Genomic DNA, 18,062 nt, shown 5'->3' with positions numbered 1-18,062 from the left:
CTCGCTTCTTTAAGGCTGTTGAAGGAAAAGTGGGATGTGGAGTTCATTTATACTTCAGACATACAAAAGGGGGGAAAAAAGGGGGAGGGAGGAGAGTCTTTTCACATTTTTTCAGAACCTATAGGAGAGAGCTCTGTGAACACACACAGAGCCCAGACTTTCATTTTGTTCCCAGAACTCGGCTCAGCACTGCCAGGAAATAGCCATGAGCTGGAAGATTCACTAAGCAGAATATTTTCAGCATATTGCGCAGGGAGTTTTGCACACAACTCTCATTATTGTTAGCAAGGCTTGCGTGTCTAATTCTATGCGCACAGTGCTGAAAATGGACCCCTTGGTGTGTCTAGTCATTTATGCAACCCAATATGCAAACCACTCAACTGAAAGGACTTTTCAATAGTAGGAGGAGCTACTCCGAGAGCTTTCATGTGGTTCCCATTGTTATGAAAACTCTTCCCACTGAGTATATTTGGGAACAGCTGCCTCATCTGGAGCTCGGCCACTCTGACGCTTCCCAAGACTTGAGAAGGGGAGAAAAAACGGTCTCTTGACTTCTTGGGGGAAAAAAAAATTAAAAAAAAATGAGGTGGGCTTTTCCTGGAAACCTGCACCAAGTGAGTTGGAAATCACATTCCAAGCATGAAGCAATGTAAATACAACTTGTTGGTGATGGATGGGAATGTGCCCCTTTCTTTCGGGGAAGAAGAGCTTAATATTCAGAGATCTCAGCGGAGGGAAAAGGAAGTCCTTGTCCTTGGCTGCCTAGTGACTGGCTACTTGCCTAAAAACCATCATCCCAGCTGACTGCGGGATGCATGCTGATGCTGTTCTCTATTGTTGCCACTTCTGCTGTAGCTGCGGCTGTATCTAGTCAAGTGTCACTGATTCCTTGCCCCTCAAAAGCAAGGGGTCTGTTAATGTGCAACTCGTCAACAACCAACTCTGTCACGGAAGTTAGGGGGGGGGAAAAAAGACAAAAAACAAAGCATGCAAAAACCTGAAAGGAATGTCTCCAGAAGGCACAAAGCCTTATCAATAGCCTAAGTTTTGTTTCCAAACCCACGTTGCCTTTAGTGTTTCAAGATGGAGTGCTCATTTTGCTTAGTCAAAATCTCTGGTGCCAAACAGAAAGGCCAATGTGTTGTGAAAAACCAAAAATAAAAACAGACCAATAGACTTTCTCAGAAGAAAAGCCTGCAATGAAAAACCAAAAATAAAAACAGACCAATAGACTTTCTCAGAAGAAAAGCCTGCAATGTTTGAAGCCAAATTCTAAGAAAATTAATGGAATTCCAAAGGTAAGAGTCAAAACACACCAGAAAAGAATCAGAAATCTTTAACAGCAAGGAAGATGGGGTACAGGAGGAAGAACACATAAACTTTCAAATTGATGTGTTCAGCTAATAGCATACAAAGAAAACATATAAAACCAAGCAACAAAAAATCCCAACCCATCAAGATGCAATCATAATGGATTTAAACACCTATATAATGTTATTCATGTCTGCTTTCTGTTCCATACAGCGCTATACAGCACAGTCAGCACTGTTGGATCTGAATGCCTTCCAGTAATGCATTAAGCAACATTATTAACATCCATCATATGCTTTGCTGTCAACCCTTCCCCAGAGGGAGAAATGTGTGTACTGCAGTGTTTTGTTTTTATAGCTTGAATTTTCCCTTTTTTTTTCCTTCTTGCTTCAACCTCTCTTCCTTGTAGATCCAGTCCTGTCCTGTGACATTTTTTAAGAAATAGACAATTATGTCTACTGTGGAAGAACTGCTTCAGTATAGTTATTTTGATGGAATTCAGCTATTGTGCAATGTCTCCTCACTATTACTGTTCTTAACTAGGAGTCAGAGAATATTATTCAAGGGCAGACACATGACAGTGAATATCCCTGTGTCTCTAACCCCAACATGTTCTTCTTTTAAAACATTCTTAAAAATAGACTTGGACTATATGCTGTTCAAGCCATAAGTTCTTGCTTCTCTTGGTTCTCAGAATTGCATAGGACCTGTTTGGAAACTGTAGAGCTCTATGTATCTCCCCCCTCCATGTCTTCACAGGAAAAGAAATAGGAAAACAACAACAACAAAAACCTGTGAACACAAGCTAAAAAAATGGTGTTATTGTCATCTGCTCTAACTTGGAAGGTGACTGTGTGTATAACAAAGATAATGAAATATATGAAAATAATAACCCACCTAAAGTGATGTGAAAAGTAATCACATAGAAGCCAGGGGCCTTTTGAGAAGGGGCAGCTTTATTTGGCCTTAAAACCCCAATTGATGTATTTGCATTTCAACTTTGACAGGCCCCAGGGTCTAACAAGTGACAAAGGAGGCACTTTAGGACTGTGATTATCAAATACCCTTAATGTGAAAACACCTGGTTGATAGTCAGGGCCCAAGCTAGGGAACAGAATACCAGGGACTTGCTCACTGCCCCAGGAGCAAGTGGCAGGAACAATAGCTGAAATTACAGGGACACAGCCTGACATTTGCGTTGCAGATGTTGGCTGGGCACTATGCATATGAAGCAATCCTGCCACAGAGCTGTCACAATCCATTTCCAAGCCAGGATGGACCAGCATTTTAGCCTATTCATGTTGACAGAACTACATTTAAATAAAGCCAAGCATGACAAAAACCAGGAAATTCAAAGTTAAAGCTACTGCTCAGGTCTGAAGCTCAGCTATTAAGGAGAAAACAGCCAAATGGAACAAACTAGGGAAGGAGCAGTCCTTGCTTTGAGTCATATATACTTACAGGAGTGATCTCATTGAAATTAATAGGGCTGTCTGCATGAGCAAATGCTGTTCATTTGGATTAAAGCAGTTTCCATGTGTTCTCTGACATACTTGGCTTTTATAAGCACATTTAATGCTTTTTCCCCCCCTAACTAGATCATTTCCTTGCTTGTGGATTTCACTTTTTGCCTTGCTAGCCTATGGGCACTGGTAAGGCTTTCCTTGCTGGCTTTCCTTTGAGAAACCTTCGTGTATGGAGAAGTCCCTTCTGGGTAGAAAAAAAACCAGAACAAGAAAAGGATGAGTTTGGCATATGGCCAGAGGCACATAGCCAGGGGGATTCCAGCAGGACTTGGCCACATGTCAGGCTGGTGACCATCCCTCAGCAGGCTGCCCCAGCCCACTGCAGGACGAGGCTGTCTCACTCCTCGGAAAGGAAATCCTGGTCTCTCCAGGATTGCTTGGAGAAGCCCTACAGAAGAATGGCAAATGGTTTTCCTTGCGCGTGGCTGAGAGTGAACTCATAGGTCTCTTTTTATTTTGTCATGCACAACTATTACCAAAATATATACCTTTTCCCTAACTTTATTCTCTTGTGTCTAGCCTTTACTCTTTCCGTTTTCTTTTGAAACAATCAAAACAAACCAAAACAGCAGACAGTGTGTAAGCATTGCATAATTTGCCAGAACTGGATGAATTTGCAGAGGCTCTGGTCCTGAGCAGTGAGTTTCCTGCAGATTTGAGATCAACCTTTATTCACAGACTAGCCCAGAGGACTGTCATATAAACAAGAGAGTTACAATGACGTCTTGTCAGAGCCTTAGTTTTCTGTTTTAGTTTTTACTTGACTGGCCTGGCTTGTCTCGCCACTAAACCCACATTACACCTGACTTGTGGTGAATCAGGCCTGCTCTTTGCTTCCGATTGTTATCTTCACACCAAAGCCACAGCACAACCCCACGCGAAAGAGAAACTTCTGGAGGAGGGGCAGGGGGAGGCAAAATGAAGCCCTCTGGTTTTTCCAAGAAGGTCAATGCTCCATGAGAAATACAAACAGCAAAAAAACCTCCTCTAAAGACAGGTCGAGGCCATAGGAATATGTTCCTGTGCCCACCGCTGCTGGGAAAAAAAGTGGTCAGAACTGTGCAAGGAGTCAGGTCTGTTGCTGCTAATTTTGTGTGTAAATGGTGACAATAGAAACTCGAGCCAAAAGTCACCAACAACTGTGGTGAGGCTCTGACTATTTGAAATTTAGCAGAGGAGAGGTAGGAGGAGCAAGCAGATGGTTGAGGAGAAAACAAAAAAAAAGTCAACAGTTGATTTCACTTGAGGCCTGATCCAAAGCATCAATCAATTCTCACAAGGTGTTTAGCCTCAGATGTGTAACATCTTTTTTTTTTTTTTTTTTTTTAAGAGAGCCCTACAGTTTGTAGCCAACTTCCCTGTAGCTGCATAATACACTGATATCATATAAAGTATGTTAGATTAAAGTGTGAGTGGTGTTCATCTGCCTGTCACACATGCTGCAGCTTTATCAGAAAATGATTTCAGATAAAACCAGAATATACTATACAATAAATAATTCATGGCGGAAGGGAAGCCACATTTCTCTCTATATTGGCATTTCATCGTGCAGCCACTGAGCCACAGCTTGTTTTTATACAGAGCAGCAGACTCCATTTCCCAGCTAGAAACATTCAATCCCATCTGGTAGATTCATTCCCAGCTAGATAATACCCAACGTATCTATGTAACATACAAGCTACTGTCAAACAGCAGCGAGCCGTCTCCCCGAGACAGCTGTTCCGCACAAGGGCCGCATTGTCTGAAGGAAGCGCGGATCGTTTTACGTGGAGCGCCGGGGGGATGAGCCCTCTGTCAGCTGCCATGGCATCGAGAAAACCTCGCTCATCACACGTTCTCGTTATTTTGTTATCTGGCCAAACACATGCTGGGGATGTCAGGTTGAAAACAAAGGATGCATTCCCTGCTCTGGTTATATTTCATTAGGGAAAGCAAAGCAAACACACCTCTTCTCCTCCTTTCCTCCCTCTCTCTTTAAAGTTTATAGATGTATGAAAAAGACGATTTTTCAGGGCAGGGTTTGTAACAACCAGGCTTTTGTTTCTGGCACTGCTGAGCAGGCAGAGTGGCCCCAGCCATATGCTTTTCCTTGGCACCAGGTAGAGCAGGATGTGCTGAGCCGCAGTGGAAAGCCCTGTGCAGCCTCTGTGGGAGGCAACTGCCACGTGCCAGAGCAGCTGACAGCATCACACCAAAATAAGTACTGCAACAGTGGCTACAAAACCCAGGTGACCCTTTTCTTCCTGCCATTGCCAGTGATCACAAGAAATGGCGGGACACATGCCATGTGTGCTGTAAGGAGGCATTGGGAATAGCCAGCCTAACCACACCTTTATCTTCTCCATAAATGACTCCCCCCACCAATTGCTCATAGAGCCCTTTAAAACTGTCTTATATCAAAGACACCAAGACATTAAGAGAAAATTCTGTATTCATGCAGAAATATGCATGTTCTGCATCTATCCGCCTCGTAAAATTCACTTCATGTTCTTTTCCTCCTACTTTATTTGTGCACCAATTACCTTGGTACCTTTTTCCAGTATTATCAGTTCATAGAATAACAGAAGAGTTTGGGTGAGAGGGGACCTTTAAAAATCATCTAGTTTCAGCCCCACTGCCATGGACGAGGACATCTTCCACTAGACCAGGTTGCTAAAAGTTCCATCCAACATGGCCTTGAACCCTTCCAGGGATGGGGCATCCACAGCTTCCCTGGGCAAACTGTTCCAGTGCCTCACTACCCTCGTCAAAGAATATATTTTCCTTATGTCCAGTCTAAGTTATTATGACAAAGATAAAGCAGTTGGGTTTTGTGGCTTTGACATATAAAAATTGTGTGTTTCCTGTTTGTTATGTGTTCACACTTCTTTTTCAGACTAAAATCTCATCGTTCATGAGGTTTATTTCTTCATACTACAGAAACAATAGGAACCCTTTTATTCTGATACATGTTGAAAGAGATTTTTGAATGCATTGATGATGTGATTTAAAAATGAGGTTCAAAAATTCTAGAACTTGGATAATCTGGATCTGCTTTAAAGGTCAAACCTATATTTTTTCTTCAGAAGAAATTGTTAGCCTGTTATATAACATAAATTTTGTAGAAATATAAAACCTTGATATATCCAAAAATTCAAGTTATCTCATACTTGCCATTAAAAGTCAATTTCCAGTTGCTTACAATCGTGTCTAACTTTGTCTAGATCAAACTTTTTCATTCACTAGGTTGAATGGAAAGTTCCAGCAGAAACAGCTTATGCATTTCTAAAAATTTTTTCCAGTGTTAATTTCTTTCCTTTCATAAATCAAAACATTTACATTTCAAAAGAATTCAAACGACTCTCTTCTTAAGAGGAAGGTTAGAAAATTTTAAGAAGCAATTCTAGAGCTGAAGTATTAGTCCTTGTTTTGGTAAAAACTAATTTGGGCATTGGAAAAGTATTACTTGTATATCCAGGAAAACATGCTTAGGTGTGCCTATATTGTGAAAAAACTGAATTTTCTATATGCAGTAACTCCTTAGTGTTTCCCAGAAGTTCCCTTCTAAAATTTGAAACAGCCTCATTCACAAGGAGCATGCTTGTAAGCTCTCAGGTTTACCTCTGTCCAAAAGCTGAGAGCTAGCAATAGTCCTGCTCCTTGTAATAGAAGTAAATGGGAAAAACCCTTCAATTTTTACTGGGGAAAAGGTTCTGGACAGGGAAGCATATGTTCAGCCCTTCTGTCCTAATTAGAGTGAAAGAATAAGATGTGAACTACTCAACCATCGACCCTTCTGAGTAATGAAGGTTTATTAGAGAGTCCCATTATGTTACAGGTGGGCTAATATTGCTAACAGCAGTGAGAACTGAGATGTAGTTTGCATGTGTGTGGTTTTTTATCACACAATAGGAAGAGCTTGTTTTATTGGGATGATCAGAGACAAATAAGAACTGCAAGGGAGATGAAGAGAGGCAGGAGAGGGGAAGAGAGTGAGAAGACAACTTGGAAACATAACTGAAATCTCTTTCAGTAGGGAGAAACATCTAAATACTCTTGCGCCAATAACCATCTGAAAAGGCAACTGAAATATGCATTTAATTAAAAGGAACTGCAATCTGTTAAACTATATTCTAAGGTTATGAGAAGTGATTTCAAATGGAAGAGTTAAGAAAAATTAATACTACAAGATCCCTAACCACACTCTCCTAATTATCCGTTGAACTATGCAATCCCAAAAGCTAATACCACTGGAGTTTCAGAAGTGCCGAGCATTTGCATTCCCTGTCAGCTTTAATAAGGATTATTATATACATACATACAGTCCTTTTGAGAATCACGACCATAGCTTCATTAGCTAAGTAAGAAAGGGCACAATACAGAATTCACTGGAGTGAATTTGACCTATATTAAATACTTCTTTGCGGTTGCAATATTATTGTGTGTAGTTACTTACTGTCCTCAGGTAAGTTGTTTTCACGTTCTTCTCTCTCCATCTGTTGGCACCAACCCTCCATACGATCTCTCTCTGCCTGAAGTAGCTTCAGAAACCAGTGGCCATCTCGTGGGCACACTGACCTTTGAACAGCTTCCAGAGGATCTTCAGTAATAGAGTCAATCCACGGGTCAGGAGGAGGTAAAATTGACGGATCAAAATCTGTCTCAAAGTCATCATCCACTGCACATGCATGGTAATGGTTTCCTGACCCTTGTATGCTAACAGTAGAGGTGCTTGCATCTCGGGAAAACTGTCTTGATATTTGTCCAGAACATGTATTGTCCTCTTGAGGGTCGATTATTTCAAAGTTCTCATGGAAATCCAGGTCTGCTTGCACGGCTGTTGTTACACTATTAGATCGTGTAAACCTGCGAAAGCTTTGGGGAGCACAAACAGAAAATGTTTAGAAAGTTTTTTCTAGGTAACTTGGTATGGAAGGACTTACTAAGATTTTGCCACTCTTCCTAAGACTGGCAGTCACACCACTCAGTGCTACTATCAGGTGTTTTTTTTCTTGAAAAGATCAGCATAAACTTTTCTTCTCATTGCAAGCAAACAAACAAGCATCTCTCTTTTTCCATGCAAGCTCGCTGTTTATTGAGACAAGGAGCTTTAATTATTGTGTGGTTTAACAAAGCCCAAGGATTTTAGGGTACTGACTGATGAAAAGTTAAAGAGGCCCAATTTTCAGAAATGGTTTATCTTCCAATTTTTAAAACTCACATTCCTTTGAAGTTACACATCCCAACTCACAAACCACATTTAAAAATAATACATGTGAAACTCATAAGATAGTAATAGCAATGAGTCTACTACATACATAATATTATACATTCAATTTATATAAAAACAGTATTTTTAACTCAGATAAGTATTTTTATTGCTTCTTCATAATTACTCTTCAAAATTACATATCTGCCATCTCTCACAATTTTAGTACCCATTGCCAGTGTCCAGACATTTTGTTTTTCACATTCAACCTTCAGTTTCAACATGATCTTCTCTTTTTCACCAAAGCTAGCATTCTGCCTCTGTCTGTGTTACCCTCATAGTGATGGTTTCTATCCTGTAGGTAGCTTCCTTCCACGTTTCAGAGGTCCCCTATGTTGAAGCATCTGAGGGCTGTGAACAACCCTGAGGGTGAAGGCAAAAGCAGGGGAGAGAGGAGGTTTGGGTTGGGATAGGTTTTCTTTATGTAAACAGCACTTTAAATTCTGCAGTCCAAGGCATCTGAGGTGAAAAGGCTGACAGAGGAGGAGCACAGAGAAGTACAAGGAGTGAAAGACAACTAATGCTGTTGCAGGGGGTGGTAACGAGAGCCCATTTGATCAGCAGTAACTTGGGGAGGACATGAGTGGAAAACAAGAGAGGCAGACAGCTGTCTTGCCTCATGGTGAAGAAGAAGGTAGCACCATAAAGTAATTAACATAGATGTTTCTTAAATCAGTAATATTTAGGGCTCAGAATTAACATAGTTTTGAACCAAATGGGGACAGATTCCCATCTCCTCCTTTTACTAATCCAGGATGCCTGTGCACTCATATGGCTAGTAGCTAGTCTCCAATCTGTTCCCAATCTCACATCTACAGTTGAAACTAATGTTAGGACCCATTTCCCTGTGATATTTTGTCTGTTTTGCCCTTGCCAGTTCTGTTTTTAGTTTGAGCTCAAGCAGCAGTGAAAATGTTGAAGAGATGCTGGAACTGGATGCTGGGCAGCACTTCACTTCCTTTCATTTCTATTCCACCTTCCACTGAAGGGCAATAGCCAATTAGACAACTGACAGCAAAATTTCATCAAGTATGTTTAGTCTGCAGTTGGTGAGGGAGCAGATGGAAGGATGCTGAGGGAGAATTTAATGTCTTATATACCTGGTACATCCAGATAGCTCAGGAGGACTGCAGCAGATTACAAGGAGGACTGTAATAGGTACTGCTGATAGAGGAAATTAATGGCTGTTGATCTGGGGCTTTGAGAGGAGTAGAGCAAAGCAAAACAGGAGTTGAGAAAGGTCCTCAAATTAAAAAAAAAAACAAGCCAATTCCTTTGCAGAAGAAAGCTCAAATTAACCTCTTAGCCATACCAACCCCAGGAAAACTGTAATAATGGATTGTGTACATATTTTTTTAATAATCACAAGCATTTTAACATACTGTCTGCTGCTTGCAGTTCTTTTGAAACAGACATTGCTAAATGACATAAAAGTAAAGATTGTGCCACTGTAGTTGTGCATGATATGCACCAGCAAACTGAAAAATAAAGAGTGAGCAGAATTCTTCAGCTTGGTAGTATTTATCCTTTGGCAAGCAGAGGAAAGTATTTTTTTATGGACTGATACAGCAGAAAAAGTTAGAAAGGAGGGACAAGGATCACTAGGGAGGTGGAATCACTTCCACAGGAGAAAAGATTGAGAAAACAGATGGCCAAGGAGGACTGTGAGAGATTTAGAACTCCTGACTAGGTGATGTTTCACCATTTCTCACACTGCAGTAACTGCAGGAAGGAAAGTAGCCAGTTGCAAGGCTTGAAGGTCTAAAGCTCTACATCTAATGAAAGGAAGTACTTCTTCACATCTTCACACAATGTGTATTTAAACTGCCACAGAATCCTGGAAAAACCAAAAGTAAAAATAGGTTCAAAGAGAATCTGATCAAATTCACAGGAAGAACCATTACACAGATGTCATATCTGGCTTAGGAAGTCCCTGAACAACAGAATACTAAATTGGGAATGTCGAATGTCTACTGGGAGAAGTGGTGCTTAATGCACACCCTTTATACTTTACACACTCTCCCTTATACTTTTTCTAAGTACCTGCTACAGGCCCTTGGCAGAGAAAAGCTGTTATACTACTATTAGTGATTAGAAACACACTAGCATTAGGCTGACATTATAGTGAAAATCTATTGGTTCAATCCATGTTAATTTTTTTAGAAATTGCTTTAATTTGAGCACCAATCTGACAAATCCCTTATCTGCACTGAAGGGAACTCACACACACACACACACACACACACACACACACACGCACACGTGTGTGCCCACACAGGCACATGCTGACTGAAGATTCTTTTTAGTCATTTAATCAGGGTTCACTGAGAGTCAAGGCAATAGTACACAGTGTACTTTTCCACACCTTCCACAGCACTGGAGAGAAGAGCACATGCCTCAGTCCAGGCTTGCTCTTCTCTATGTCCCTTCCTCCATGTCACAGCTGCCTTTGGCTTTATTCAGTGCCCCAGACTCTGATAGTCTTCTGTTTCAGATGACCACTTGTATTTTCTGTTAACACCCTGGCTTTTCAAACACCAAAACCAAAATGTGAAAACGTGAGTCTAATTGACAGGAGGATGTATTGCTGGAGGCTCTACATTTCAAGTCTTTCAGGAGTGTACTCTTACTGGGTTCAACATGAGCTAGTACCACCAAAACCAGACTGCTCAACAAATGAAATAGAATGACCTACTTTTTTTGTCTTTGTTTAATCTATATAATAGCATGCTACAGGTTTGCTTGACAGTTTCTTGGCAGTGGATTATGTAACTTATCTGTCTTCAAAAGAAAAACAACTTGGCAATAGAATATAGCATCAGTTCAAAATTAAAAAAATACTTCCAAGGAAATGTACTTTGAATAAAATGCAAATGCAGGAAGGCACTTACTATCTGTCTGCCTCCAACTCATCTATATAAAATGTCTAATAGATGGTAATTTTAGTCTTTGACACAGCTTCCTCACTCACTTCCAGGATGTTTTACTCTTACAAAATACCATTTGTGTCCCACATGATCCTTTTTTGCTTTGCTTTCAGTTAACTCCACACTAGAGGAGAGCTGTTGAAGCTAATGCCAAAGTTTTCACTATTTCTACCATATAAAACATTCACAAATCTACCTAAAAAAAAAAAAAAAGGAAAAGTACAAAACAGAGGCTTGCTTCTGCTTTCAGGCTTGGCCCTTTTGTACTCAGTTGTGCCCTGCAGGCACAAGGTGTAATAATTACAGCTTCAGAGAGCTGCAGCAGATATCTGGCCTAAGGTGCAGAAAGCCATGAAACCTCAGAGTGGATAAACCAGTATGGAGAACAACAGAACGATGTGTTTTGAACAACAGCACGGTCACTTGTTAGCATTCAACTCTCAGCTTCTAAGTCTTCTTTGGCTTTCTTTTGCAAAACATGTTTACAATTCAACTTAGACTGCATATTTCATTCTTAAAAAAAAAAAAACCCAAACCTAAAACCCCAGAAAAGATCTAGATTTCAAGCCAGCTGATGCGTGGTCAATCTCACAGGTTAAACTCAGCCTTACTTTACCCACTGTCTGTCCTCCTTGGTGGCAGGCTTCTCTACTAAGGTTGCAGCTGCTGCCAGCAGAACAAAACAAGCTGCAGAAGGAGTTAGCAGATATGGTGCTGTGTTTTCTAATGTCAGGAACAATATTCCTGCTTCAACCCCATTCCTTACAGCAGGTCATCTTCATTCATCACACTGTTTTAAGATAGTTGGTTTATTTGGTTTGTTGTTTTAAACTCCTGGCCTTTGCATTGCAGAGCACAGGTGCTGGCTGGAGCACTTGGCCTCCCACCAGGGCTTGCTCTGGGGCAGGGAGGCTATTGCCAACCAGCAGCATGTGATCAGAAATTTATGGCAAATTCTGCCAAGGCCAGGCTTCCAGCAGCCCACCAGCTGGCTGGGAGCCACCAGGGCTGTGAGGATTTCCTCGGATCACAGGCAGCTCTGGCCAGGGAAAGAGATAAGCCATGTCAGAGCCATGCTTTGCCTTTTGTTGCCCACAGCAGCAGCTCCTCCCCCAAGCATGGATGGGGTGGGAGGAGGTGTGGGGGTGTGAGTCCCACCAAGGTGGGACAGGCCAGAGGAACTGGTCTGATGTGCAAGGGGACACTTAAAGGCCATCTAGTCCAACCTTCCTGCAATGAGCAGGAACATCTTCAACTAGATCAGGTTGCTCCAAGCCCTGTCCAGCCTGACCTTGAATGTTCCCATGGATGGGGCATCTATGACTTTCTGAATTCCTCATTGGAATGGCTTCCACCATAGACGACATAGATAGCCAGAAAATGCTGCTGCGAAAAGCCATGCAAGTAGCTCACAGAATCACAGAATATTCTGAGTTGGAAGGGACCCACAAGGATCATCAAGTCCAACTCTAAGCCCTGAATGGGACATTCCCTAAGAGTCACATCATGTGTGATGTGTTTCATCATCATGTGTTTCCTGCTTAGCTTACCCAAAATATGGACTTGAAAATCTTAAATGGTACAGGGTTGAGAAGTTTGAGTTAGACTGTAGGACTGTTGTATAGGGAAGACACTAAAACCTGAGTATTTTTTGTTGGACACTAAGTAACCAAACTCAAAAACCTACATGAAAAAACCAGAAAAAATATGGCTTTATATAGTAATAAAATCCAAAGATGTGCGGGTTTCTTTTTCCTGAAAGAGACAGCACAGGGTTTTTGTTTGTTTGGTTGTTTGCTTTATGTTACCCCATCATATTTTCAAATGATAGTGCTTTATACCACCTCAAGAGGTATGCTGTCTAAGACACACTTTTGTCTATCAAGATATGGGGGCACCTTCCTTGGTGCCACAGAAACCAGAGAAGATGGAGAAGGACCATCTGTCTCCTGTAGTCTCCCATGGCAGTGTTCTTACTCCAGAAACTACCATTGTTTCAGCATTCAAAAATGTGATGGTAAATCAAGCACAATTGTGGTGGCAAATCAGGTAAACTTACCAGATGATGGTATGTCTAGAGCAATGAGCAAGACAATTTTGGGGGTGAGAATGTAATAGGAGCAGATCTTGGGGCAGAAAAGATAAATTGCAGGAGTGACTAAAACTGATTACAGAGCTATGGGACTGAAAACCCCTTGTTCACAAAGAATGCATGCTAATTGTTCTGGCAGAATATATTACTTCTTTTTCTTTCTGCTTCAGTAGAACTGGTTGACTTCTAACAACTCAATTATCTTCTGTAAGTGAGGAGGGTGGTCCCTTGAGGTCAAGAAGAAGTTACAGGTAGAAAGAAAGAACAAACAGAAATGAGAAGAAATGGAAGTGCCCTGAGATTTCACAGATCAGTTTCATTAGGTATACATTTCGAAACTGCCCTGGAAGGAAAAGGAGAGGAACATTTTGGTTAGGGCTTTGTCAGCATCATGGGGAGGGTCAGGTGAGAGATAAAAGAGTAACAGCACTAAGATCATGTGGTTGGAAGAAATGCATATCAGTTTATCTCCAAGAGGGAGACTGGACAGAGGTACTCTATAAATGCTAGAAATCACAGAGCTGCAGGTAGGAAATGGATATGAAAAAGATTACTGAGAGCAGGCAGCATAAAGAACTGAGGATAAGATGAATAGCAGCAGTGTATCCAGCTGTAATGTGGTCAGGTAGCAGGAGGCACCTTTATCCTTTGAGCAGTACAAGAGGAGGAGGCAGACTGAGGCATTTGTCTTGGCAGAAAGCCCACATTACTGAAAGGCCAATGAAGGGTCTGAGGCAAGATGGAAGATTGAAGAGAGAGAGCTGTCCTCTGAAGATGCTCTGTTTTTGAATTACTTAGATCAAGAAATGGAGGCAAAATGTTTTGCTTACTTGGTCTAAGCACAGAAGCAGGAATATTTAAAAGGACATGAGGAGGTAAGACTTCCTAGTGTGAGAATGACAATTGTATGAGGTGAAGGAAAGAGGAAGGGAAGAGCAGGAAGCCAAGAAGAGGACTGAACGTTGTGGTAGGTTTTTGGTGCATTAGGCAAAGAGCTTTCTTGTTTTGTAACAGTGCACTTAATAGCTTAGACTGGCAAGGAAATGGATCAATTTACTGTATTTATCCTTTCTGCTGTGTCATTCTTCTCATATTTATTTAATATTTCTGAAGCCTGGAATATTTTAAAAAAACATTAATTTCTCAAAGATTCAGATAAAAAGGGTTTTTCTTAGGCTTTGCAGATGTTATGGTGCAGGAGCAGTGAAGAATGTACTGTATTTACAATTCTATTCCTGTAACAGATAATCAATACATTGTTCTCTGCTGTGTTAGGGAAAAAACCGGGTATGAGTGCCCAACTGTGATGATAAGCCCTTTGTGTCTTGAGTGCACTCATTTTCTAAGGATTAGGGGCTGTCCTTTATCAGCCAGTTCACTTCTGAAAGTCCATGATAGATTGCTGCTTGCCCGTCTTCTCCAAACAGCAGCAACCTCAACTTTATCAGCAAGGAAACCCCCAAACACAGCTGTCAGTAAGTAATGCAGAAATATTGCATTCTCAGGGCAGACTCTCACAGGCAAATCTTACCTTTTTCTCTGGAGCAATAAAAACTGCAGTAGAAAGAGGACTTTGGCAGTAAGGTATTTACAAACAGCCATTTTTTTCTTTCTTCGTGGGGAGGGGGAGGGTTGGGCTTTTGGGGTAGTTATTTCCTTTGTGCTCAGGCTGAAGTGAAGTAGTCCTATTCTAATGTGCTCATTTGTCTAGTGCTGGAAGAGCTGTGGGTAAATGGGGCTAAGGTCTAACATATAAAGAAATGTCTGCCAGCAAGAGATGTTTTAGCAGGTTAATGAGGAACTTGGTAACAGCCTAGCAGGGTCATTGCAAAATCACATTTCTTTTTGCTGAAATCACTTTACCCTTTTAAAACCACAAAAAATGCTCTGCTACATTGCAGGAAGATTTGGTTGAATTGGAAATGGTGTAGACAAAGTGTTATTTTGGAGTACTTTGAGCAAATGTAGGAAAAAACAGTGTGAAAATGGACATCTCCACTCTGTCCTGCAGTCAGCAGGCCAGAGAAGGGGAGAAGGCCTGAATTTTGTCAGCTCAGATTTGCTGCACCCAGGTTTTCTCTGGAGAGATTGCAAGCCTAACTCTTCCCTCACTGACAAGTCACATTGCACTGAGACTTCTACAACACAGCATGGTACTGAGAGTTATCAAGACAGTGGCTCCAGCATCCAAAAGTTAACTGTGCCCACGCGGCCTGAGAAAAGAGAACAAAGACTTGGGGGGACTCTTGGAGACACAGCAACATGTGTTTGGGAGTCCAGTTTTGGGAAGGAAATAAGATTTGCAGTTGTGGTCAAGCACTCAAAATCTTTACGTGTCTCCAAAGTGCTATGCACAGTTATGCTGCCCTGCAACGTAACTGCAAATTTGTCATCAGAAAGAAACATAACCCTTAAAGACATCTGTTTGAGTTTATTTTTTCTAATTTTTTCTTTTTTAATTTTTTCTTGGAGGATATTTGTTTACTAATTCAGGATATACTGCAGATTTTAGGGAGAACAGAGTTATACAGGCTTGTTTTGTAATCTCAACAATTTTTTGCAAGGGAGCAATTGTAATGCAGAGATGTCTGGGTGAGATACCTGAGTAAAAGCATTCAGTTTGGCTGTGCCAGTGCACTGCTACATGTGGCTGAAATTATTCTGCTGAAAAAACAAGGCAAACTTTTCCTCATCAGTTCTATGCTGCTGCAACCACCCCCCCCCCCCGCCGAAGATTAGTACTCCAGCTGCAAAACTATCCATTGTTTAGGAAGATTTTCTGGGAAAAAACAGATTATTAAAAGTATACTAGCCCTCAAAATATGTGGCACTTCTCTTCCAGTTTTCTCGCTGGTCCTGAAAAATTCTGTCTGAAAAATAAGAGCTACAACACTTATAAGACTCAGTTTTTCAGCTGGGTGATCTAACAGTTCATCCAGGAAGCAGGTTTATGTGGTCATGTGTGCAGGAACTAGGGCTCTTAAAAATTAGTTACAGCATAATTATTTACTTTAGGAAAACAGTATTAACTTTTACTCACCACTTCTCTTCCTCTACTTGAACTCCTATGGACTGGAACTTACTGGTTACTTTATTGTCACCTGGTATGGTTGATTCTTCAGCACCATCAACCTTAAAAAAACCAAATCACAGAAGGTAATTACAATATATTTTAGCAAAGATGTCACCCAGCTACTTGCAGTTTCTATGCACCTTTACTGTCTGCACACAGAGCTTGTACCATTACTAGTTCCTTCATCTAGTCAGATAGTTTGTCTGTGGTGTGCTCATTTCTGATGTTACTAGTGAACATTCGCTATTCTTGTTAATATATAAAGCATTTATGGTAAGACAATATTCAGCCTGCAACATGCAGATGGATTTATCCAGTATTTTATGGAGGCTGGATGCTCACATTTGTCAGAGTACATCTCTGGGCAGCTGTAACTCCAGGCATTGTGCTCCACTGTTTGTTTGATTTTACCTTCTGTCTGTACATGCATGCATATGTGAACTCATGTCAAAAATATGTGTTTATTTTGTTTAAATGTTAGTGCCTCGAATCAGAGCACTGCAGAGATAAGATTTAAAGAAAGCAGACGTGAGTCTTATCTGCATTTTCTTTAGTGCTTCACCATGTGAACAGGTGGTCCCCAGGAGCATGGGCAGGAACTTTATACCACATTGCCATCTCCATGAAGAGACTTGTATCAATGGTATAAAGTTAAAATTTAACCACAGATGTGTCTTTGAGCACAGTCACAATATTTTGGGTCCAATCAGTGTAGCTGTTAAATCCCAATGCTATGTATAACACAGATAGTCATACAAGAAAACATTTTCCAGCAGACAGAGTTTTGGGCCATAGCAGTGTTATGAAGTGACCTGTAGACTCTAACTGACCATGGATGTGCAAAATCTCCAGCTGGTGGCTGTTCCACCAGCAACTTCTTGTTGAGAGCCACGTGACCAGCATATGCAGGAAAAGTTCTCAATGAGGGACAGGAGTTACAGAAGCTGTTTTGTGAGGTGAGGTACTTCCCTGATACTGAGGTTCTGGGGAGATAAACACACCTTAAATCCCATAACTGACAGCATGAAGCAACCTTTTGATGGAACGGCTTTTCTTTGCTTAACTTTTCTTGTTTGCTCAGCAGATTTACAGCAAAGGCTTGTAGTGTCCTAAGAGTGACTGAGGGGTGTAGAGGACACACATGGACATTCATCAGAAGTGCACACTAGGTTTATTTGGCAGAGGAGAAAGCAAACCAAGAATAAACCTGTGGCTAATGCAGCTTGCCCTGTTCCACAGAGATGGGTCAAACTATGATTAAGGTATATACTTGGTCTTGGATCAGACTAGGCTCCCTTTACAGTCCAGTGGAGAGAGACTGACTCTATACTGCCAGTCAGAGGACTGACAGTGTACCTGCCTCCTCTAGGGCAGTTGTTTGTAGAAGTAATTTCTGGCATCAACAGCTGTCTTATGGTATTTCTACTCCCACACAACCCCTTCAGCCGTACCAGCATGAGTGCTTGTGCAACAATGCTGCAAAATGGATCAGACAGCAAACTAGTTAAGTAGTTTTCTTTTATCTGTGAAGCCTATCTGACTCTAAAAATCTTACTGATGTGCACAACTGTGAGGGTGGGAATCCTGTAAGGCTGTATCACTGCTGAAGGTTTCAATCCATGTCATCCCATCTTCAGGCATCTCCATTGGTTTGTAGACAAAACCCACCCTGGCAGACCCTCACGTACCATCCCCAGCTTTCATGATTATTTTGTGTGATTATATTTTCATCTGTAAACTTCAAAGTTTGAGACGGAGCTTGTCAAAGGCTTGAAGAGCATTTGGATTTCTATTTTCCTCAGATCTCAGGAAACTGAGGCCTTTATACCTTTCAAAAGCAGCATTTGTTACTTGCAACACTACCTTAAGAAGAGGCAGCAGGGAG

General features: G+C 41.2%; 1 protein-coding gene across 12 annotated transcripts in view; it reads right to left on the bottom strand.

Annotated features, from left to right (window-relative positions):
• DLGAP1 (DLG associated protein 1) overlaps nucleotides 1–18,062 on the bottom strand; it is a 405,566-nt gene that overhangs the window by 10,684 nt on the left and 376,820 nt on the right. For all 12 annotated transcript variants that reach the window (XM_085052618.1, XM_085052611.1, XM_085052617.1 and 9 more), the window contains 2 exons: nucleotides 16,145–16,236; nucleotides 7,273–7,691 (listed from right to left, as the gene is read on the bottom strand). In XM_085052618.1, coding sequence (XP_084908744.1) covers nucleotides 7,273–7,691; nucleotides 16,145–16,236 — 511 coding nt within the window. The remainder of the gene's footprint in view (nucleotides 1–7,272; nucleotides 7,692–16,144; nucleotides 16,237–18,062) is intronic.

Source organism: Lichenostomus cassidix, chromosome 2 (assembly GCF_008360975.1).
Source record: "Lichenostomus cassidix isolate B80296 chromosome 2, HeHo_3.0, whole genome shotgun sequence".
Lineage (NCBI taxonomy): Eukaryota > Metazoa > Chordata > Aves > Passeriformes > Meliphagidae > Lichenostomus > Lichenostomus cassidix.
This window is presented reverse-complemented; position numbering and strand designations above follow the sequence as displayed.